At 38.1% G+C, this 24,658-nt stretch overlaps 2 protein-coding genes across 2 annotated transcripts; one reads left to right on the top strand and one right to left on the bottom strand.

Annotated features, from left to right (window-relative positions):
• Positions 1-381: 381 nt before the first annotated feature.
• LOC145782855 (uncharacterized) lies at positions 382-8,095 on the top strand. The gene is made up of 8 exons (XM_082594620.1): positions 382-1,520; positions 1,953-2,127; positions 2,551-2,716; positions 3,257-3,376; positions 3,583-3,727; positions 4,160-5,445; positions 6,013-6,055; positions 6,998-8,095. Exons 1-8 carry the CDS (start codon positions 434-436, stop codon positions 7,141-7,143), a joined length of 3,168 nt encoding a protein of 1,055 aa, XP_082450746.1. The 5' UTR covers positions 382-433; the 3' UTR covers positions 7,144-8,095.
• A 973-nt stretch (positions 8,096-9,068) lies between these two features.
• Positions 9,069-24,256, bottom strand: LOC145783088 (proton channel OTOP1-like). Its single transcript, XM_082594862.1, has 11 exons — positions 24,114-24,256; positions 23,293-23,476; positions 22,891-23,044; positions 20,578-20,782; positions 17,877-18,115; positions 15,859-16,065; positions 15,102-15,241; positions 14,476-14,727; positions 12,752-12,807; positions 12,360-12,450; positions 9,069-10,013 (listed from the first exon to the last, which is right to left on the bottom strand). Exons 1-11 carry the CDS (start codon positions 24,242-24,244, stop codon positions 9,552-9,554), a joined length of 2,121 nt encoding a protein of 706 aa, XP_082450988.1. The 5' UTR covers positions 24,245-24,256; the 3' UTR covers positions 9,069-9,551.
• Positions 24,257-24,658: the final 402 nt, after the last annotated feature.

Below are 24,658 nucleotides of genomic sequence, written 5' to 3'. Positions count from 1 at the left end.
ATACACGAAGTCACTATAGGCGAAGTCATTTCTATGCAAAACATATGGTTTGCAAACGGGACTTTGCAACAGGTGGCACTATAGGTGAAGTGTCACTATAGCCAAAGTCACTATAGGCGAATTCTACTGTAGTCGTCAGAATTAGGAATTTTTTTGGAATAATAAACAACGAGTTTCATAGAAGATTGAAAAAATCCATGCATATAAAATACAGTAAATGTTTAGTTTGTAGCTAATCTACAAATTACATTTTTATTTACATTGTGCAATGTGCAGGTTATTGGTTACGAGTAGGTTACTACCGGTATCACTTTTCACATATCGTAGGCTAGGAATGAAAGAACTTATTGTATTCAATTTTTACATAGTGATATAAAATGAATTAAATTTATTAATAGTTTTCAACCATACTACAATGTAACTGACTGCAGCAATGTCTCAAAAAGTTAAAAAGTCTGGAAAGCGTATTAAAGCTCAGGTTGGTTTTCTGAAGCCTACAATTGCCTCCCAGCGTCGCTGTATCGGGTATACTGGTCAATCATTACCTCTTCCAAAACTAAAGAAAAAAAGCAGTCCAAAAAAAGGCTTCCAGTCCTCTCTGAGGAGCAGTTTGTCTTCGTCATTTGCAAAGCAGCATGACAACTACACTGACCCACAATCAGCTGTCCAAGTTTATGCATCCAAGCCAGGAAGTAAGAAAGACAGATTGAATGAAAGCAAAGACAATTCAGCTCTTTCTAAAGCTCCAGACAACAACTTTAGTGATCTAGCAGAAACGAAAAAGTTGTGTGAGGAATTAAAAGGACAAATTGATGAGCTGCGTTTGCATCAAGAATCGTATGAACTTCGAATGAAAAGCTTCAATTCTACAATTCCTCAACAATGCAGGCCATCTGAGTTTGGTGATACTTATGAAAGGTTGCCATCCCAAGATAAAAATAAACAACAAAATACATTTGGAACGTTGCCATTTTCTCTTCCACATGGTAATTCTGCCATCAAGGTTAATGTGGATAAGACTCCGATTCAGATACCATTTAAAGATACAAGTAATTTACCCGACCAGCTATCATACAATTGCTTGTATTACAATCAAGAAACTCCAGAATCAGTTATCAAAAAGTTGCATTCAGAACGAGATAGATACAAGCGGAAAGTGCAAAAGTTACAAAATGAGCTTAAAATTGCCAAAAGCAATAAGAAACCATTGTTAAGATCGCCTGAAATATGTGCTCAAGATTTAGTTTTTTATAACGCGGATTTGGTAGGCGAAGGGCGCTTGGCAATTGTGTATGAAGGAACATTATGCGGAAAACCTGTTGCAGTGAAAAAGCTTGTACGATCTGGAGTCATGACTTCTTCAGATCGCAGCTATTTAGCTGCTGAAGCTGGACTCTTGCTTCCTCTGGAGCATCAAAATATCGTAAGAGTTAAGGGAATATGCTCAACTCCTATGGAACCACTCATTATTACTGAGTTTGTCAATGGCAAATCTGTGTTGCAGTTACTCAGAAAGTCAGGTAATTTGTTCAATTATAATTGTTTCATGAATGAAGGCCATACTTTCCGTCTTTTTTCTAGCCAAATAGAACAACCTTCCAGTGACATGTTTTAAGAGTAATTGGTAATAAAGTACTGCACAACAGTTTTCTTTGAACATTTTGTTGCAGTTAATACTAAAACTGAAAGCAAAAGTGTTAATAAAATCTATGTTTTTGTGATAGATTAAAGTGAACACGCCGGTCTTTACCAAAGCTCTATCATTCACGTTTAAACAATTTATCAATAGGTACCATATACTGCTTTTAAATTTTTGCAACAAATATTTTACTCTCTTGTTGCTGTTAAAGCCTTGTAGCAACTTTGCTTGATCTTGGCGTTGGTTTGCAGAGCTGGATTTAAACTGACAAGAAGTTATGATTGCTAATGAGGTAAAATTATTCTTGCTTTAGGTGAAGGACTAGACTCAACTACTTTCTTTTCTGTTGCACGAGACACTTCGATTGGGATGGCTTATTTGCACAGCCAAAAGCCACCAGTTTTGCACCTTAATTTACGTCCATCAAATGTCCTTATTGATTCTTTTCTAAGGGCAAAAGTGGCTGACTTTGGATTTTCCAAAATCAGGTAATGTTTATTTATTTATTTATTTGTTTGGATTTTGTTTCAGACACAAGTAGAATTGGTCCATAGAATACACACACACAAAGAAAACGAAATACAACACCACACAGAGAACGAGTAGCAGCTATCGGTACTACACAAATATTAACCACAAGTTTCAGGCTGGAAAGCACAATCACGATGCTGGAAGAAAACAGATTGATAATAACACTCGGAATTCATCAAATGCTGAATCCACGTATTCGATGTGTTAAAGCAGCGATCAGTAAATTGATATATATACTTTTACGAAGGAGAGCATGAAACGTCGTAATTTTGTTAGTTACCATCACAGAGCTTATACTTATACGTCTCGGAAGATGAAATATAATTCATCAAAAGATTATCAAAATTATTTTCATATTAAAATGTTCCAATAACCCTCAGAATTGATGCTGGTGTTTCAAATGGCAGCAGCTTGGCTTACTTAGCTCCAGAATTGGTCAAGTTTCCGGCACAGATCACTGTCAAAACAGATGTCTTTGCATTCGCGGTGCTGATGTGGCAAATGACAACAGGACGGAACCCGATGGCTGGGAGAACAACATCACAGGTTGTGGGTTATTATTGGAGTTAGTTGTTTATTGGCGGCTTAGTGGTCACAATGTCCACCTGTGAATCAGTAGGTAGGTATGATATGTTGCTGGTCATATCAAAGACTTTTTAAATTGGTGCTGAATCTTATTCTTGCTTGGCATTCAGCAAAGGGATCAATTCAGAGTTAATAGTGTAGCCTACTCAGCCGCCCCTTTATATGGCTGCACTGACACTGTCTGCTCTTTTGAAAGCACTAAGAGCAACGCATATTGTATAATGTTATCTGTAATGGACACAGTGCTATATAGCACACTATTACTTAGTACTGTATTTGTGAATTAAAAATTTACTTACTTTGCATTGCAATTGCATTTTATCAGCTAAACAATTCAAAGACTCTGTTGAAAGTGATTTTTATCAGGTATAATAAGTTATTGGAAGGAGTTCAACCATTCTACTTCACCGGTAGTGCAAATAAAGGAAAATGCACCTCGCATGTCGGTACCAGGCTGAGCACTTGCAAGCACTTTGGTAATATCATGTTGTCGACTTGCAGGTACTGGACATGATGGACAAAAACCAAAGGCTGCATATTCACTCTGACCTTCCTCTTTCTGTCCAAAACCTTATTTCTTCTTGTTGGGATTCTTTGCCAGCACAGAGGCCTTCATTCAAGGTAACTTTCAATGAATTCCTGTTCCACTAGAATCTAGATTTACAAATTGAAAAGAACATTCAGCAACTAAATTTGGTTAGGTAGACAAGTTAACGTTTTGTGTTTTCCACAACCTACGCTTTTTATCTTGGGTTACAGGTCAAATTTTTCTATTTTTTGTCGCATTGCATCATTTTTTAGCTTACATATATTCTGTTTTTGCAAAGGAAATCATTCTTGAATTTGAAACCATGAGTTTGCCTGATGACTGGATTTCTAGGCTAAAAGAAATTGGTATCCCAAGGACTGACACCTCAGACATGGCGTCCACCATCCAAGACGCAAGTTCTGTTTCATCATCTGCGACATCAGGTAATTTTGCAAAACGTTAAATTTACTGAGCACTGTCATGTCTTGGTCTCAGTAACGTTACTTTTTGTCCCAAGCGTCATTGACTCTTTGTACCTTGCAAAATCTGTCATTTCCAAATGTATTCAACGATTTCAGACGTTGATTTAATGTGAAAAAACGTAATTTGCACGCTTCATGAAGCTAATCTTTATGAGTTCAATTGTAATTTGCATTGTTAGTCTGACGGCTACACTTTCAAATAATAACTTTTGTACAAAGTACTGTAGCAATATGCTGCTATTTAGTATCGTCAACAATCTACTCAATTATTTCGCATGCGACGTGTTGTTACTAGTGTCGTTTATTATTGTCCTGTCATGGGTGACGTTTCTACTTTGTCTGTGTGAAATGCATTAAACTGTTTTTTTTAATTCATTTTTGTAATTGTTGCAGCATCTCGCCACAAAGCAATCCATGCAAGCACACCAAACCTCCCAAGAGAGAGTGAGAACTATTTCAAAACGTCTTGTCATTCGCCCCGTACGTCATCGTATCTGTTGCCTGGCAACCGGTATGCGGCATCCAACGTGTATCCAACTGACTCGAAAACCAAATGGAATTTTGCAAACTCTTCCTTTGGTCATGGAGGTTCAAATCTCAACGGAAGCATTTCGTGGAGGAAAAGTTCAAAATTGCCTCATCGTCCTACTCCTTTGGAGGAGGTTTACTATGTTCCTCGAGATGATGAAAATATACCGGAAATTTTTGCCACTGATAAACGTATGCCGGAACCACATTCCGACGAAGACCTGTTGAAACCACATACAGTTGGCCAACATGTTTCTTCATCTTGTGTTGGTAAGCCTTCCCTCCATCCCACAAAGAAAGCCTGGCAGAATGAAGTCACTGGCCAACCGGGCACCAACGGTAACAGCGAAAGCCGATCATTGTTTGACAGCAAATTCCGAGACTTTGTCAGCGACGCTTGCCAAGCGGAGTCGAGTAGCAAAGTCAATGTTTCATCGTGCATCAGATGGCCGCGCTTGCAAGATGATCCCAATAGACCGAAAAACAAATCGTTAGTGTCTTCAGACAACATACGAGTGAGGAGTGTGAGCACTCCGTCCTGTTCCACTTCTGCAACTGCGAGTAAAAATAGCAGTATGGACACAGCTGTGTATGTACCCCATGCTGATAAAGGTCCTCTTGAGCAGACAGGGTCTCATGATCCTTCAACCACCATGGATGCTGATATAAAAGTCTCTCCTCTTCCTGTGGATAAAGAACAGGAAAGGTCTCATGGGAACTCGGTGGATGCTGAATTGCATTCTGATCTTCTGAAAGGGAAAGCGATTCTTAGCAATGCGAAGAGATTGCTCTCTACCAGCCCTTTGCGTCGTGGTTTAAATTCTTTACAATATTATTCTGCGCACCATCCCAGCAGCTATTTACCAAACTCGTTTCAAGAAGTCCAACCTCTTCCAGAGTACAGACCATCTCATACTCTTCCTAATCACAAATACTCCAAATCAGATCCTGTTCATTTACGATCAGAAAGTTCAAGTCAGGATGGGAGCCATGAGAGTTTTCTTCCTCTTCCTCCTCGGCTGCAAACTGCTCATTACGCCTTTCCCCTTCCTACACTGAAGAAACCAACAACACTGGAGCATGAAAAGACGAATGAAAGACCGAGGTTGTGTGACATGGACTCACCCATTGCAGCTAACGACAGTGCAGATGTGAGTTTGCTTTCTTCTTATACGTTCCTTGTGAGTTTAAAATAAGAGATGTGATAAGTTAGCCTATATAATAATTTAAGACGAATATGTTATTTTATGATCATTTAGATCAGGGGTTTCAAACTATTTTGCACTACGACCCCCCTAAGAGCAATCAATGTAGCCTCGCGAGTCGCAACTCCCAATAAAACTGTTCAATAAAATCATATTTAATGCAAAATTTAGGCAAATCTGATTTATGCCTACGTCCAGTCTATGTCTCGTTTCGCTGTTCTAATATAAAATTCTGAAATTAAAAACGTCCTTTCATGATGTTGTTACTGCTTTTATTACGTTTCCTCCAATGTATTTTTTCATTTTCTATCAAGTTTGGCTAGATTAGGAATAGAATATTGATTAAAAGTTGCATTTTCAGAGGTTGAATTTATAGCAATCTTTATTTTAATAGATTTAATGAAATTTTTTGCGGGCCAGGGAATGCCATTGGCACCGGACCCAATCTAGCTTCTCAACGGGCTTGAGCAAACATGTGATAATCTGTATTCTAATTTTTCTTTTCTTTCACAGCTTACCTTGGAATCGAACACCAGCGGCCCACCATCAGAGAGAGGTATGTTTACTGCTATTAAATTCATTGTATTTTTGACCATTGTCAAGTTCAACACAATTTACTTACTGAAGTAAGCACAGTTTGTAAACTAGATAGTCAACATTCATTCATTAGTAATGTAATAAAAAACTATTTTTAAGAAAGGTACGTACATATTCAGGCAGAAAATCAGTCCTATTTTTGCATTGATTCAACGTCTTGAGACGTTGAATTAATGCGAAAAAAAGACTGATTTGCTGACTGAGCAAGTGAGCATATCCCACGACATAGTAGCATCATAATAGCAACAAAGCATTGACTTGTTGATTTTAGTCAACAATGGTCACTACGGGCTTTGTTGTTGCTCGTGAAACGGTTGACTTTCAAAGCTGCGTGATTTGAAACTAAACATTATCGGTTCATTGATGATGTGACGAGCGTGGCTTGTCCACTATGTTGTGTCAATAGAAATCATTTGTTGTTAGAAATTTGACTCGAATGTTTACCCTTGTCATTATAGCAACGTAATTTTACGTCAAGTTTAATCCTGCTTAACTTTCAGTTGTTTAGTAGAGGGATTAATGATAAAGAAAAACTTTTTAATTTTTTTGTCAGTTTGACAGTTTACCACGTTAAATGCAGATAAAGCGCCGAATGGTATTTCCGTGCATTTCAGATGCCAGCTCGAAAAAATTGTCGTTTTTACATTTATTCAACATGTGCAATTTGTGCATACACCGTCTTTGTTCTTCGAAAATATATCATTTCCTAGCAGAAAGAATAGATCCCAAAATGTAGACACTGAACTCATGTTTAATTGTTCAGCTAACGTTTCGAAAACTATATTGTCTTTGTCTTCAGTGCTATAATTGTAAGCAATCCCTGATGCCGCTTAGTTTTAAATTACTTTTCCAAACGTTTGCTGAACATGAGTTGAATATCATTTCTTGTTCTTGCTTTCAGTTGTCAAATCCTACAAAAGCGACAGGATGAATCAAATACTGAACCGGACAGCTGATGATTTGGAGGGTGTCTCCAACTTGCTCCACACCACCTCTCAAAAGCTTAAAGGTAGAAATGCTGGAAGAAAGAGCTGTGGAAGTGTATAGAGTGGTCTTCTCTTCAGGGAGTTGTCTGTGGTTGGAGAAAGTAGGAAAAGATTTGGTTTTGATCCAACAGAATCTTACAAACGAGTCGTTTTCGCGAAAAGTACAAAATGCTTGATCAAATTTTCAAATAATTCATTTGAAAGCATTTACAATTTTTCCAACTGTACAATGTTAGTTGCAAGTAGGCTGCTGGTATGCAATTCCCATTTCTGTTTTTACTCAAAGCTGTACTAGTCACCCATCTCTTAGGTTTTCTTACGCCTGTGCTGCTAATACTTGACAAAGTTGTCGCACGAGACCCTCTGCTGTTTTGCGCACCAAGAGAGCTGAAATACAACGATGTTTGCTATTTGTAGAGGTTTATAAGTCTCATTTTAATGGTAGTTTCTTGTCAATGTCGAATTATAGCCGAGGTATAAAAGAGCCGCCATAAAGCTGTCGCAACTAACATGTTTGACAGCAATGACCTCATAAAAAACATTTCGGGGTGTTTTTACACACGATTTCAAGATGTCGAAGCATTGGTGCATGTTTTATTTCGTTTAAAGATTTATTATCGATTTTAAAAGATGCTATTAAAGAATACGTTTTGTTTAGATGATTTATTTGTACAATTTGCAACTTTCTGCTATGAAGCAGCTGTTTGCCACTGTGACCCCGGTAGCGCCCGCGCCTCCATCTTGTTCAATTAATCGACGTTTTTTCTGTTGACGCCTGCTATTGCTGAAATAATGTACAACGGATTATTCTGAGTTTTTAAGAGCATTTTTTTATTGCTTTCTGCAATACATGTCAACTTTCTGTAGATGTGCAATGTGCATTAACATTAAAATATTAGTGATGTACACAAAATATAGATTTTTGCATTTATAGCGTACATATTGTATCACCTAAACTTCTTAAATTTTTTGAAACATATTGTCTCAAACATTGTGATAATCAGAAACAATGATGAATGTCATAAAAGTGTGTTTTTGTTTGTCATCCTGCATCCAAGGATCAGCTCACAAGTGACAACTGTTGCAGATGTTGCGTACAACCAGGGTTGTTGGTATTCTACCCGACCCAAAAAAACCCGGGTGGGTTTTTTTAATAAAACCCACTTAAAAAAAACCAAAAAAACCCATAAAAAAACCCAGAGCATCATATTTGTCCAGTTTTTATTGGAAATTTAAAAAAATTTACAAAAACACAACAAGGCACTTACAACAAACTTTAAATTAGGACTTAAGGATGTGATTGTGAAGTAATTTCCAAGAATAAACTGAAAACGTAGTGGATATTGCACAGTACACAAAAATCAAGTAATGTCACTTTGTGTATATTACACTAAAACTCATTTATGCAAGAAGGCCTTATAGTTAAATTGGTGAAAGTACTACTCTACTGTAGTCTGTATATATGATGTGAAATGCAATTTAGGAGGCTATTTACCAATTACAGATTCTGGATTCTAACGCATGGCTGTTTCAGAGCATTTGCCTAATTGGCCACGCAATCGCTCAATTGCTCATCCATTACTATATATAATATATATATAAATGATAAAAAATATTTAAACATGATGGCATAAATGCTCCTTGCCTTCAAATCTAAACAAATGATGCAATAATGTGATTTCTACCACGGTAGCATCAACTTGGTATAGAAATCAGTGGATGATGCAACATCCAACTTGATCTTGAAACTAATGGATGATGCAACATTCAAGCAACAACAGCCCTAGTGCATTATTTTATTGAGTTATGCAAGCATGTACTGTGAGTGAAAGGCACTTCACTCGTAAAAAGTAGTTTTGAGGTGAAATAAGCATGAATCTACTTTTTTTGCATCTTTTTTAAAAAAAAACAAAAAACCCCGGTTTTTTTTAAAAAAACCCGGGCGGGTTGGGCTTTTTTAAAAAAACCCGGGTTTTTCTCAACCCTGCGTACAACGGGTGCAGATGGAAAGCCTCTGCCAGTGTGAACGTTTTGGTTTAGAAGTGGCTTTTTTATTGTCTAAATTCCAATTTTGTTAACATGGATGCCTGCGTTTTCCTTCGAAAAACCTGACTGTCATTCACTTGCAGAACGATGTTTGGTGCAGAAGTTTAAGGCCACACATTAACGTGTTAATGTGAAATTACGCCAAACAAATTCTGAATCACCAAAGCAATATTGTAAATTTTTTGTTTATTTTCGCACACCCATCACGTCATACAATATTTTAATGCAGGCCGGAGGATTAATTGAGCGCAAGCTATATACTGCGGAAGCATATCACTGATGTAACATGGAGTTCGGCTCATGTACATATAGCAAGAACAAACAAAGGAAAAACATATTTTTACAGTTTATCTCAGATCCACAACTTTGAAAGAAGGTAGGCTACACCTCAAATCCAATATTTTGCCACTCCTCCACAAAGATTCAAGAGTAAGACCAAATCTCGAAGTAACAAGCTGCAAAGTGAAGCTTCAAGAATATAGTCAGAGGTGCAGTCACCGACACCAAAGTTGTCCAGGCACTGTAACCAAAGTATTCAGACTGAAAGGGGTAAATTTTGAAAATAGTCCCGTTAAGTGACAAAAATATCCACAAGCAAGTGTTTGAAAGCACCAAAAACATGATAGTCTCTCGGAGAATTAGTCGAATGCTATTTGGGGGAAGTAGAGTCTTTCGTCTGTCTTTTGCAGAACAATTGTTGCACACCGTTGTTACCACAGATATTTGAGGCTCTATGCCGACACGTAGCGACTGTTCATTTTGTCCTTGCACTTCCGGTAGGCTTCTCTGAGCGTTAAACACGCTATCGTTGTCCGTGGTGTCAGAAAGTCGTGAATCATGGCGCCGGCCACCTTTTTGAAATTCATTATTTGAATATCGTTTCACCTGAAAAAAATTTAAACGTTATTTATTGACTTTTTCTACTGTAAAAAATATTGTTAAGCTATAGTTGAGAGGAAGTAATTTGGAAATACGAAGAAAATAGAGCTTGAAAGAAAAGATAAAAACAAAATCCCAGTCAACTGACATACCTATAGCGGCGCCATTTAGGCTACCTTAATACAATATTAATAAAGACATCAACAGTATCATAGCCGATGCGGCCTTTGATGAACTAGATGCTCAGTTCGTAAATTTTTCCAGTGTTCCCTTTGTCGCGCAGTGTCCCAAAGTGTTCTTGGTTGGCTGATTGATGTATTGAAATTGGATATAATAAATGTTGTTCTTTGTCTGCCACGAGCACGTTTCCCGAGAAGGCGGCCGCTTAGACAGAGATTTTCGAAATCTTCTTTTCTGATAATGTGACCGAGAAATTTGAGTTGCCTTTGAGTTATGTTGTTCAATAGTTCTTTATCTTGATGTACCTGGTTTAAAACTTCTGCATTTGTGATGTGATCAGTATATAAGTTATATGAAATCCTGAGCATTCTTCTGTAAAACCACATTTCAGCTGCTTCAATGTTACGCCTAGTTTCTGTGTTGAAGGTCCATGTTTCACAACCATACTGGAGAACAGACCACACTAACACTTTGAGAAGCCGCACCTTCAGAAGAATAGAAAGCTTGCGATCCAATAGAATAGGTCGTAGTCTATTAAAAGCGTCTTTAGCCAGGCCTATTCTTCTTCGTATCTCTTTCTTACATCGTGCGTCCGCTGTTAAGAGAGAACCAAGATAGTTGAAAGAAGACACTTGTTCAATTGTGTTGCCTCCCTGGTGAAGTACAAAGTGGGGTTCAGGACTATGTTTGGAGATAGTCATGCATTTTGTTTTTTTGTCATTAATTTCAATTCCATATTTTGCACTGATGTCTGAAGTTTTGTTAATTAGTGTTTGTAAACCTTGCGGGGATGTCGCTATGAGCACAGTGTCATCAGCATAGCGAATCTTCAGAAATCCTTTAAAATAAAGTAGCCTACCACTAGTAAGAGTAGGCTATCACAAAACTAGTAAGTCAATATCATCCACGGTTAAAAATTAAAAGCATGCTTATTTGATTGTGGGAATCTTTATCCTCAGGCCGAGAAAGCCGTGTTGAAAGGTGATTCCTTGCACTTTAGCATAGAGGAAATCAGGAACCAGTAGGAAAAAATAGCTTTTTTTAATAACTCAAATAATTTATGAACAATGTGTACTAAACCACATTTTCATAAAGTTCCACTTTTGACTCTCATCTTCAAAACATTTCAACAAAAAAATTTGATGCTTGTTTTCAAGTTTTAAATGCCGCACTAACGTATTGGTGCCTAACGGGAACAGTGGGGCACTTCAAAAATGCATTTAGTGCAACTAGAAACTAGCCTAGTTGCAAATAAAAAAACAGAGATTTTACATTGCAATCATGCGTGCATTTGTGTATTACAAGGCATTGTTGCGACACTTTACATCAAAGAAACATTGAAATAAATAGTTTTAATGAAATGACTCAACAAAACTCTCAACATTAAAATACACAATGGAGTTGTTTAAATGTCCCATGACTTTTTATGAAAAAGGAATTCGTCAACACCATCATATTGTGTTATGTATGTTGTACAGTAGATGCATACGTTTATAGCCTACTGCCCCACAGGTCCTTCCACAAAAAGTTCCACTGGTGCCTGAAACCCAATTCGAAATATTTTTGCCTCTCAGTCCAAAACTTGAAATAACTTTGCGGTTTTTCTTAATGGAATTACAAGTCATAAGGAATAACTCAACTTAAAAAACTACTTCCTACTAAGTCATTGTTAAATCAAAAACATATAAGAAATTTGACCACTCCTGTTTACTTCAATAATGAAAAAAAAAACTGTTTTTGATGTCATGATTGAACTACAAAAGATTTTGCCATCAAACTACGTTAAACGACATTGACCACTCAATGACCAGTATCTCGGTTCCACTCGCAAAATTCCAGTCGTTTACGTTCACCACGGTTCAAGAAAACGGTGGTGTCCCACTGGTCACCGATCTCTCCTACTTGAAAAGCTGCGATCAACTAACGCAGGCCCGATCACCCGTGTAGACAGTGTGAAGTTTCCTGTCGTTGGAGTGTTGTCTGTGAACTATTTCATCTACCAGGTTTCGCTAAAAAAGTCTTTTTCGTTTTTGCAAAGTCGAACGCTTATGTAACAGCTGCCAAGACGGAAACGGTTTGCCTACTTGAGAATAAGAACTTGTCCATACAATTTTAAACCTTAGTTATCTTGTTTTTGTAAAAGATTAAATTTAAAAAAGCCATTCTACTTACTTCTTGATTGGAAGTGTCAACTTGGTTTTCGAAGCCAACATTCTTTTCAGCAACTGACGCAATTCTCAAAGACAAATTCCTTGCATTAGTTCTGAAAGATGTATAAGCTGATTATGGATATACAACAACATAGCAAGTGCAGCGATAGTATCAATATCTAACTCATTGCAAACGCTTTATCAGCTTAATCTCAGGATGCTGCTGCAAGCTAATCCTTAAAACTAAGAAGGTAGCCTAAGTATACATGCTTAATTTTGCAAAAATGAAAAGTATGAAGATTCATGCATCTATAATATACCACCGGCATAGCTGCACACAAACAGATGCAAATAACTTTAGCTCAATAAACCGCAAAAGTGACTTTGAAGATTCGAAGCTATTTAATCTCTTACGGAGGGTTGTCGTCTGTAACTCTTTCGCGGTGTAATCCGTACACGATTAGTTGGACCTACAACAAACAACAAGTTATAAATTGAGTTGAAGCCGAGACAATTTCGAAACGAAAACGAATTGAAAAAAACCCATTTGCTAATAACAACCAGCTTTCCCTTTTGTTGGTGCTAAATTCGTGAGTTTACTTTGCCGTTTTCTACATGTTCGCGCCAGCAATGAAAAATAAATTGAATTGAAGTCATATGTTCCAAGATTTGCTTACCACGTTCAACTTGCATTGATGAGAATGTTTTAATTTGCAGCAAATTTTGGATAGATTTTGTATTGAAAACAAAAAAATGTGATGTAACACCTTTGACGTCGCATATAATGTTTTACGTAGACGACGTAGCTAGCTTACTCAACCCAATGAACCACGTGTATTGAGGGTAGACTACGTCTAATGGAGTACGCAGGATTTTCTTACTGGAGGAGGAGAGCGATTGATATACAGTAACTTAACTTTTTTTAGCCTAATGTGACTTTATAGTCTGACCAAAGTTTAAGGTAGCCGAGGCTATCTGTTGGTGAAATATAAACTCTTACGGTCTTTGCGTATGTCACTGTAGGGCAGGCCTACTTTTAGATCGAATTATTACATAAGTGAATATGAAAAGCATGATAGTAGGCCTAAACGGGTGAATAAAAACTGTAAGCCTAATAGTTCGATTAACAGCCAATGTATTCAGATTAAAGCATAAATCGAACCTCTTTGTGAAAGTTTAAATATCAAATGCAACTTATTTAGGTACAGGTACTGTACTTTAAACAAAAATTATCGTACTCTGAATATATATAACGATAAGGGAACTGTGTTCCAAAAGCTAATGCAATGGGCTATTACCACAGCGAACTTGCAGCATCATGCTGAAACAAGTCGTTAGTATCTACATTGTGAAGTAAGCAACAACCATGCTGCTAAAAGCGAAACTCAATCTATTGAAAAACAGCGCTACACAATCACAACAACGCTAAAAAAATCAACATTTTTGAAGGGGTGGGGAGAATGGCCCTGCGTACGCCACTGCCCATTCTAGAGTTTCTACATTAATTTTTACAGTTGTGAGCTAAATTAAATTTTAGTAGGCTACTAAGTTAATGGTGGCAATTGCCTTGTGGACCATTGGTGGTTTCATTGTCTTATTGTGGTTTCTTATTGTGTGTGTCTTATTGTGGTTTCATTGTGGTTTCATTGTCTCCCAATCGGAGACGCTGAGACTGATACCATACACAAAACAATTAACTTTTCTTTAGACCTAGTTGTTACATTACATTGGAATGCCACTCTTTCTGCGTCTTTGATAAATCAATTAGGTTAAAATCAATAATTTTGATAACAACAGTAGGCCTAATCTATTCTTTATACTGGCAGAAAAGGTTGATCGAAACGCTAGCATAAAAATAAAAGGAGATATACAGTATTTTAGTATGCTTGAATACGGTGCTTGGAGAACTTCACCAAGCAGTTGAATTTATAACTTAGTCATCTTGAGAATTTAAAAATCTTTGTTATAATCGTTTCATAAAAAAATCAAGATGCCGCAGATTTGCATGCTTAGCCTACATTCACACAACGTTGTCTATAATAGGAAAACTCAAGAAGAACTTGGCTGAAATTAGATGATGTAGTGATTGCTGTGATGTAGATTAAAGTAGACTACGTCACGTTATGGTCACCAATCACCTGCACGAGGCTCACAACAATATCCATGATTGAAACCATAATCGACAAGGGCCAGCTGGAAGCCTTTGCGTCAGTTTCTCCGGCAGAAAGAGACAAGATCGAAGATAGGCCAACCATGAGAGGCCCAACCAGACAAATGAAGAGGAGAACACCGTCCAAGCCGACCGACGAATTGGTTCTTTTTATGTCGGACACCGAATATACGTAGAATGAAAATATGCAGGCGAGCAAGATGGCAATGTTGCAGGACAGCTGAAAAATACAATTGAGAATATGAGAATTAAATCTATTGAAATTTAAATAAAAATAGTAGGCCTGTTCAAACAACAGGAACCATTGCTATGGGAAGAAATAGTTTTATTTGATTTTTTTGTAGACTGTAGAGTTTACACATCATCCGATTTGGAGTGCCGAAACGTTCTTTTTTTCTGCTTTCAAACTACCTTTCGATAAACTGTCCTTCCACCAACTATCGTGGTATCTGGAGCTGCAATATCTACATTAGGTGAGGTTGTGGCACGAAGCAGCTAAATCCGTTTTCGGGATTTCGTTTCAGTTCGGTACCACAATATCAAGTGGTCTTTCGAGTACGCTACAACTAGTCATGTACGTTATCCAGTACTTACTAGAAAGCCTTCATATACTTGAAGATACCGAATTTCTGTGTAGTATGACTTGTCCACTGAAGACGTTCCCGAATCCAACGTTCCCAATAAAGTTATGACAATAATTGTCGCTACTAACACCAGCCCACCAAGCATTACTCCTGCAAATTTATAGATAAAATTACTTTTTGTTGTCTAACTCTATGAAATGTGTAGTTTCTTTAACGCTAACCATTTTAAGTAATTGCAATGTTATTGATAATACGTTGACGCTCAAGATTGCCCTCTTCATCAACTCATCTTACCAACACCAAATAGGCTCATCAAGGCTTAACCGCCTGGTCACTGGTGTAGGGCGCTTTGGACGTTTGGTGTAGACATGGTGCGTGGAGACTTGAAAGAGAGCGTTACCTGAGAGTATGATGAGATGCAGGCAGCAACCCATATAATCAAAGACTGCCTACTGCAGGCTACAGATCTCCCCATGGTGTGGGGACCTAGTTTCCATTGACGATGACACAAGACGGCGGCTAACCGAAGTTTGCCCTGATATTTTGAGACAAGAAGAGAGAAGAATTATTAGACTACCACACCGGCGGAAAGTGGTGGGTTTTATGAAAATACCGAACACAAACATTGCTGCGGTCGTTTTCATTTGCTGGTTCTTCAGAAAAGAATCTCTATGAAATCGAAAAGTATGAAGTATGCAAATAATATGTTACGCTATGATAGTCGGCAATAAGCATGAAACTGAACTGAAATTGTATGAATATTAAACCTTTATATGACTTGTAGAACTTGTGGCTCGGCTTGGCAACGTCTTTGTGGTGAAGTGTTTCCTTTCCAACGTGATTCCATATGCAATAAAGCAAGCAACTTGACACCAAGCAGAACTCAATGAGCAGAGGAGACAGGAATCTATCAGCACGAGCAATGACGTTGCATACGGGGGTGTAGCATGCGCAAGAGCCGCTAAATAAACCACCTGTAATTAGCACAAAGATCTTGTTAAAATGGTTCGAACACGTTGCTAAACCTTTTCAAAAAATGTAAAACCTATTTGGTGGCTACAGGTTATTATTGCGTAATACCATTTAGGCCAGTGGCGTACGCAGGATTTTCTCAAGGGGGTAGCATTCAATCTTTTTTTTTTAATCGAAACGAAAACAAATAGAAAAAACGCCCGTTTGCTAATAATAACCAGTAAGTCATATTGTGTAGGATTTGGATTAGCTTACCATATTCACTACTCAGCTTGCATTGACGATTACTTTTTTGTTTGAAGCAACTGGTTTGCTCATTTAGATAGATTTTGTATTGAAAACAAAAGATGTGATATAACACTCTTGACTTAAACAAATCATTACATATGAGATCAGCAATACAAAACAGATGGATGCATCCTAAACTACGAAATTTGAGTTTTCGTAGCAGTATTGTCACATTTTTATCGACGAATAACGCTGTACTAACTAAATTTAAATATAGGTGGGCCCCTAAACAGAGATGTTGGCCCACTTACCGGGGTTTTGAAAGCGGTTAATAGGGCCTTACGTAATTTAAGCTATCGAGCTTCTGTAGCAATATTTAGCTTACATTGTTTTTTATTTCAAATAGCCTAAAAAACATTAAACTAACTGAAATGAGTGGGCCTCTAAACAGTGTGACCCCTCTTCACCGAAGGTACCAGGGACGGTTATTACGGCCTTGCTACCCAAGACCACTCTTGAACAATAACATGTTTGCACTAACTTACACTATCACAACAACGCTAAAAAATCAACATTTTTGAAGAAGGGGAAGGGGCCTTGGCCCAATGTGCCCTCCTGCGTACGCCAATGATTTAGCCTATTGACTGTGAGGTGCAGTTTCAAAACGATTTCACTGTAGGCTACGTTTGTTACATGCTCTCTCATCATGCTGTGTCAAACTTGAAGACAAGTTGTTTTAAAAAATGTTACAAAATTCATTTCCAAGCCTTGCAGATGCATAAGCAAGCCACAAAAGCAAAACACAATTCACTACATCTTCATCCACATTATGTACAGGGACATACCCACGAGGGAAAGGGGTTTGGGGGACGCTTTGCCTACTTAACCAAAAATATGTTTTAATACTACGTATTATAACGTTTTAATGCCATTGTAGTTCACGTTGAATGACGTTTACGTTACTTTTTCCCCTTAAAATTTTCTTTGTAGCTACGTCAGTGGTTAAATCGCTTGACGTGCTTGGCTTCAGGCAACACACGTTTGGTCAGTGATTCGAGTATGACGTTCTTACGATGGGTTTGATATTTTCATGTGAATCTACTTTATACTATTGACGTCGTAAGGGTGAAGGTATAGTTAAGATGACAGCTTTACAAGCACAGCATTTGAAGCTTGGTGGTTTAATAACGTGCCACAAAAAAGCGATAGAACCACATTTTCTTTGAGTAGAATGTGGTCAAACTTACTTGATTTATAATCTTTTGTCAAATATTCTAGAAAAAGAGAAATGTTGGTAAATCACAAATGGAAATCTACCATTCTTCATAAACGCAGCATTGTATCCGTACTATGGTCTGCTAATAATTTAGCCTACAGTATAATGCAGCACAAGCCTTTGAAAAAAAGAAGAAAATTTTTTACAAAAATATAAATCTTTGGGATGAGATGAATTTTTTCTCGTTTACAACCAATTCATGAGCAATATGCGTTTGCAGAGCCATTAAGAAGATAACGTGTATAAATGTATTGTAATTCTGCTCTTTAAAATATGTGAATTTTACATCTTGTAAGAAACATCTCTCACGGGATTGCGAAGTCAATGAAGCGGTACTTGTCCCCTCCAAATTCAAGAAACTGTTCAACTGTGACGAGTTGTCGCAGTACATTTTGATTGTGTCCACAATCTTGCTAACGTTGTATCCTTGTAATGTTGCAATTGCATCATGATTGGTTGCATCTGTCTTGATGGCGTAGCTTGTCTCGTCCGCAATGACTCCAATCCACACAGCCAAGTTAGTGGCCATAGCATGCATGACTCCAAACCTAAAACAACGGAAAATTTTATTTTGCTCAAGGCTATAAATGTGGCTGATGAGTTTGGCCTTGAAACTTTGTTGGCATTTTAAACCAGGTGTTTTTGCACAAACATCGATCAATTAAAACGATATACTCAAATTTGTATATCGTTTATATACTCGATGGCTCAATAGGTTAAGCCCCCGATTTTTCAAACAAAAAACGGCAAGGTTAAGTGGTTCTGGTTCGACTCTCGGGGTGTGCGCTTGAGCAATCTAATTCAAGAACCCGTTTCTATTCAGCGGCACCTAGTGGTAATAATTTGCGACAATTAATATATAAATTTGCGATTGAATAATTTATAGTATTTTGCCATCACATTTCAACAAGCGGAAACTTCACTCTGTCAAGCTCCGTAACCAAGTCAAGGCCTCTACAAGTATGCGATACCGCCAGGATCACTCCGAGGGTGAAGAATTCCTCCATCAGTCCACACAAATCCAGTAGGCTACAAAGATTTCTAGTTTTGTTGGATCGTAGTGGAAAATGTAACATTTTCTTTCGCGCCAACACAAGCCATGCATCGGAAGTATCGTAATACAACCAAATGTATTTTAATCAAAAATTACGAATTTTGTTTATGCCTGACTCTGACTGTGCACGTTCAAACCAAGGTCGCCATAGTTCAAACTAAACAGACAAAAAAGAGCATGACATTAAATGTATTGTCAATACACATCCGCATTTTCCAAATTTTGAAACGATATTTTTTAACGGCTGCATCAGTTGCTGCCAAGTGCCAATATCCAGTAAAGTCACTAAAGCTACACCGGTTGAAGACGAATACAAAGATATGCATTGCTTGTTTAGTTTATCTACAGCTTTCATTTTTACCCCCAGGCATAAACCTGTAATGGCTTGAAAACCTTGCAATATTTAAGCAGCAATGTGTTATTTTAATCAAATTTCAGTAAGTGTTGGTATGGTGTTTCTCGGCAGTCGATTGTACAGTAGCAAAATTGACACCGATAGACATGTGTTTTGCCCATGAGGTAAGGCTCATCTGTATCCCATCACTAATTCATGCCGCAGACTCTCGACTGCCGACAGGCTATGCGAATAGCAATTGCTCGCTGTTCTACTGAGTCGGCTACTCAGCCTTATACTGACTGCCAGGAAGAACGCTCCTGTCTGTATAATGTTAACATGATTGTTAGGCTACTTGTTATGCTTACCAATGGCATACGGTAACCATTGTTTTTAGGTGTTCACTTTTGTTTGGAAAGTTTCAAACTCACGCTTGATTTGCATAGTCACTCTTTATACCACATCAGTTTATTTTGATACCAGCGAAACCAAAACTGTGGCGGCAGCTTTCCACCTACACAATCGGGAAGCTGATCGTGAGTTACATGTCAACAACAACGGAAAACCTCTGTCCTTCTGCCCCGAGCCAACGTATCTTAGGGTGACACAAGACAGATCGCTCACATACCGCCACCATTTGGTGTTACTGCGCAAGAAACTGACATCCCGCGCTGCACTACTGAAGCGCCTAGCAGGCTCTAGCTGGGGGGCGAGGGCTGACACTTTGCAAATAGCAGCCTTAGCCCTTGTTTACTCTTCTGCAGAGTACTGTGCACCTGTCTGGTGCCGCAGTGCTTACTGCCACAACATCGACACTGCCATAAACAGCGCCCTGCGCACAGTGACCGGATGCCTGCGTCCCACACCATTGGACAATCTCTCCATTCTCGCTGGCATCCAACCTGCTGAGCTTCGTCGCGAAGAAGCCACTCCGTCCCTCAGTCGACGGGCACTGGAGCCTAGCCATCTTCTCCACCACAAGATCTCTGCCTTCCCAAACGGACACCCCCGCCGACTGAAATCAAGACACCCATTCGTGCCAGCCGCTCGGCTTCTGATCAACGAAGCTGATGAACAAGACATCTGTGCGGCTACTTGGGCGGACCATAAATGGAATTCTGAATGGAGGTCAAGCACCTCCAGACTCCATTCATTCATCTCCGACGCCGACACACGCCCCATCGGCCTGACACTACAGAGACAGGCATGGGTGCGCCTTAACCGTCTCCGTACGGGCGTCGGGCTTTTCCGCTCAACCATGCACCAATGGGGAATGGCTTCTTCCTCCTCCTGTGAATGTGGTGCCGAGGAACAGACCGCATCATCAATGACTGTACCACCTTCAAGCCACCTAACGGAGTGGAAGGTCTGCGAGTCATGGATGATGAAACTAAAGACTGGCTGCTCTCTAGCAACCTTCCAGTGTAGTCCGGGAACATCGTGAATCTGGGGTGGTAAAAGGATAGACCCTCGGCCCCAGAAGCTCAGACGACTACGACGACTTTATTTTGATGCGATCTGGACAGTCATTGAGCAAACTGCAATCTAGTATGTTTGAAGCCTTCTGAGAAAAGTGAACACCCAAAAAACGGTCACTGTACGCCATTGGTTGCTACTCTTACCTGGAGCAGATTTTAAACTCATGAATGTGGATTTTTGCGTAAAAGAATAGGAAGATGACTTGACCAAGAACAAACACAGCGTGCAGGATGAATTTGAACAGATAGAGAAGCTTGTCCTTGCACATGGGATCGTCTATCTCCAAAACACCAATAACTTCCAAGCAGTCTTTTATCACAATTGCGAATCCGAAAAGAGCTATCACTCCTAAAGTAATAAGATTATTGGTTAAGAATAATCAAATGATGAAGGCACAAAAGAATGAAAAGTGATGATAGAATTATGATGGTACAATTTTACACCATACTCTTTCGTGTCATTTTTCATTTATTTCGCGTTTGGTTGTTAGTCTTTTCTTTTCCATCAATTCTCGTAGCGAGAGTAAAACGTATTTCATTCTTTCGCACCTTCATCATTTGATTTTTTGTGCTGTTTGCTTTCAATTAACTGAAGATGATCTAGGTGCTTGCTGATCGAAATCGATTTTTAGCTGTTTGTAATTGAACTGAATTGTGTAAAAATAAATTCGTTTGTATTAAAATAATGTATTGCAGATTCTCCTAAAAAGCAAGTCGACATTCTTGTGGCTGTCCTGTTCGTAGTATCGGTTTTTAAAGAAAAACATGGTTCACAATAAATTTGATAGACGCTTGGATGTACAACAAAATAAATTAATTTCAAAATTTAAAAATATTTGAACAGTATTGTAAATGGCATTTTAAGTAGTAATTGTCCAGTAATGTTTCGAAGTCACGTTTCCAACAATAGATGCAGTTTTCATCTGATAAGGGAAGAAATAAATGCAGAAAATGCTGCTGTGATAGCTTCCCGACGTTCCATGCACAATGAGAATTGCTATCCTCAGAGACTGTCATTGAAAACGACGTAGAAAATAAACAGCCGGAAGCCTGAGCTTAGTAGATTAAAAAAACAAAAAAGGCTACTTAACACAAATTTATTAAATTTTTGATGATGATGTTGTTTCAAATCAAAGACTTTTTGTGTCGAGCTTAGGGATTGTGCAGTGCAAATAAAATGCATAGCTACGTGATTAACGCACGTGAGAAAGTTTTAACTTCGCAAAATTAGACACTGTTTGTCACAAACAGCCTGATGCATCATTTGTTTATATTGCTTTGTTTGACATGTTTATATAAACATCTGTGCGGTTTTCCTGTTCTACAATTTGCATGGTTTGTCGTTCTAAACGTGACATCACATTTTTCTTCTTACGACCAATTAAAACTACTTGCACAATTATTGACAAATGGAATTGGGGCTTCCACGTTTGTCCACTTCTGCGCAAGCAAACTACATTCGCTACCCAGACAGCAAACAATCATTTTTTATATTGATTCAACGTCTGCAAATGTTGAATCAATATAAAAAACGATTGGTTTGTCGTCTGGGTAGGAGGTTTACAAAAGTGAAACAAACGACTTAGGTTGCAAAAATTTGAAGCTGATTTTCTGGTTTCACAAAGCCATAAACAATGTACTTCATAGTTGTTTTTTTGTGACTATTTTGCTTACATAAGTATAATCATACTGTGAAATTAATTTGTCTGGACGTTTACACGTCTATAGCTAGACGACGTTGTCAAGAAACTTTTAAAAATTAGCTTAGTGGTTCAAGATCACGCGGCGCTGGTTCGACTCTCGGGGTTTGTGCTTGAGCAACGCATATTCAGGAGTGCTCTCCATTCAGCAGCACCTAATGTATGGAACAATTTCCCGGCAACAACAGTTCAACAATCGAAAAGCTTCACTCTGCCAATCTCGGTAACTGGCTCCGCGTCAAGAGCCTCTACAAGTATGCAAAACTACCAGGAATAACCAATCCAGGTTTTGTCAGTCAATTAATCATCAATCATTTTATTTTTCGTCATTAACGCGTCCGGGACGAAAAAGATACTAACTACAAAAATCGATATAAACCTACCAGCACGTTAACGAACGAGAAAAGGTGGCAAAACCTTAACAGGTTTAAAACGTGCCGGAATGAAAAATTATGTAGTAGGCTATACATCAGTAGTTAGCACGGCCACAAAACCCAAAAAACAAATAGCAAAAAATAAAACAAAAACAGAGAGATGCACACATGTAGTAATGAATGACAGCTTAATGAAAAGTGTTGTCCGAGGATAAAGCTTCGAAACCAACCAACCAGTATTTATTGAAAATAAAACCAAAAATGTTCGTTCGACTTATATGGTTTACGTCATCTGCATCACGTCAATGATAAATAAATTCACCATAAACAATGGTTACAAAGAATCAAATTCTTTAAAGCGAAGTTTCATGAACGTCCAATACCTTTCAGCCATCTATTCGAGGCATGAGGGCTTCTTGAGAATTCTGATCTGCCAAGAACTCGTTGATGCCAAAAGGTGTACATCTTGAAACCAATCAGCCACACAATTGCAACAGAGAATAGCACACACTGATATTGTTTGGATGCTAATTGTTTCTGAAAATGCATGAAAAAGTAAGAGGTTACATTCATTTCTTGAAATCATTATGGAGAAAGAGGCGATCCTCCTAATCTGTTCAAAATCGTCCCGACTGCTCTCCTGGATCCGTCACTGATTAAGTTGCTGAAGAACAGATACATTTAGTGCATCATTTTTGTCGTCGTGTCCAGGTGAAAATTTAGATTAAAGAAACGAAAAGGCAAGAAAGTCATGAATTTGAAGGAGGATACTATTTAGCACTAACCTGCTCTGTGATGCTTTCCGTGACTTTGAAAACGATCGCCAGTATGACTACTGTGATGCCATAAAGGATTGATAGCGCCATGGTGACTTCATCTGTAGTGGTGATTTTACCCGCACTTTGGAAGTTGCTCGTCGTCTCTTGCATCTCACCTCGCTGCTGTTTGTTGTTGTTTGTCACAATGCTGCTGCGATTTTTACAAAACGTAATGAGATTTATCGTATTGTGAAAGTTGCTTATTTGATAGTCTACTACTTTAGTTTTAAAGAACGTCTACCTGGGACGTAACCTTTTTGTTATAGGGTTAGTTTCCTGAAGAACTTTACTAAAGCTTAGCATAACAAACAAAACATAACAAGCAGAGAACATTAAAAAAAAGATAACCCCAAGACAACTGTTTTAGTAACTGATAAAAATCATAATGTAGTGTATTTATTGTCGCTGGACAACAGCTAAGGTCATTCAGCGAAAACATCCTTTCTCAATTTGTATCATCTTTACGAAGCAAGCTATTTCTCGGAATGAAATGAACAAGGAAGAAATACAATATTATTACGGTGCATTATATTATTGAAGATTTAGCTGTCAGGGGTACAGCTCTTACTCTTGCTTATAGTTTGAAGCACGAAATCTTAAACCTTTGATATGTTTTTTTCGTCAAGTTAAAAGATTTTCTGACTACTGAGGAGGAGAAATAGACAGTCATTTTTTTAGGATTAGTATTCGTTATGTCAGCATGAATTTCGTAATTTGATCATGAAAAAATTCCAGTGTGGTTTACTATAACTTAATGTAAACCAACTGTGTAATATTATTTTGTTTACCCAGAGTTCGAGGTGATTACTGATGAGTTCATTTCTCTGTCGTCATCGTTGACCAGTCCATGAGCATTTCTTAGCACGTAGGCGTCCGTAGAGTTACGTAGTACAATCGAAGAGTTACTCTCTGCAGTCATCGCACACTAATAATTTTTCTCAAATCTGTTTTCGGTGAAATGATATGAAAGGTCATCAAAGTGATCTTACAAATCGTTGTTATTTTTCTGGATATGGCTGTGGTTTATATTGAGAAAAGAAAAAAATTATATAGCTTGAGCTAACTGCAAACGTTTCAAAAGTAGGCTATGTAGGCTACTTAAAATAATATAGGCTAAAGTAAAAATAGGCTTTACAAAACACTTTTTGAAAGGTAAGCCTACTTTTTTCAACTACACTCAACAATACCAATACGAGCAACTTGAATCAACTAGTAATAAATTTCAATCACCACTCTCGCTCATTAGCCTGCTACCATTGCTCTTGCGAAAGCTGTTTTTATGACAATACAGTCAACCCTCGATTTAACGGACAAATGCGGACCAGCAGCAGTC

Source organism: Aplidium turbinatum, chromosome 14 (genome assembly GCF_918807975.1).
Source record: "Aplidium turbinatum chromosome 14, kaAplTurb1.1, whole genome shotgun sequence".
NCBI classification, from domain to species: Eukaryota; Metazoa; Chordata; class Ascidiacea; order Aplousobranchia; family Polyclinidae; genus Aplidium; species Aplidium turbinatum.
The sequence above is the reverse complement of the archived record's forward strand: the minus strand, read 5'-3'. Positions and strand labels throughout refer to the sequence as shown.

What these genes read in the sequence shown, in the direction of transcription:
- LOC145782855 (XM_082594620.1), top strand. Translation starts at nt 434, where the DNA reads ATGTCTCAAAAAGTTAAAAAGTCTGGAAAGCGTATTAAAGCTCAGGTT. An exon ending in CTGGGAGAACAACATCACAG is followed by an intron (nt 2,717 to 3,256) that starts GTTGTGGGTTAT and finishes GTCGACTTGCAG; the next exon opens with GTACTGGACATGATGGACAA. An exon ending in CAGCTAACGACAGTGCAGAT is followed by an intron (nt 5,446 to 6,012) that starts GTGAGTTTGCTT and finishes TTTCTTTCACAG; the next exon opens with CTTACCTTGGAATCGAACAC.
- LOC145783088 (XM_082594862.1), bottom strand. Translation starts at nt 24,244, where the DNA reads ATGACTGCAGAGAGTAACTCTTCGATTGTACTACGTAACTCTACGGAC. An exon ending in GTTCTACAAGTCATATAAAG is followed by an intron (nt 15,242 to 15,858) that starts GTTTAATATTCA and finishes ATAAATTTGCAG; the next exon opens with GAGTAATGCTTGGTGGGCTG. An exon ending in TTGACACTTCCAATCAAGAA is followed by an intron (nt 10,014 to 12,359) that starts GTAAGTAGAATG and finishes AATTTTTTTCAG; the next exon opens with GTGAAACGATATTCAAATAA.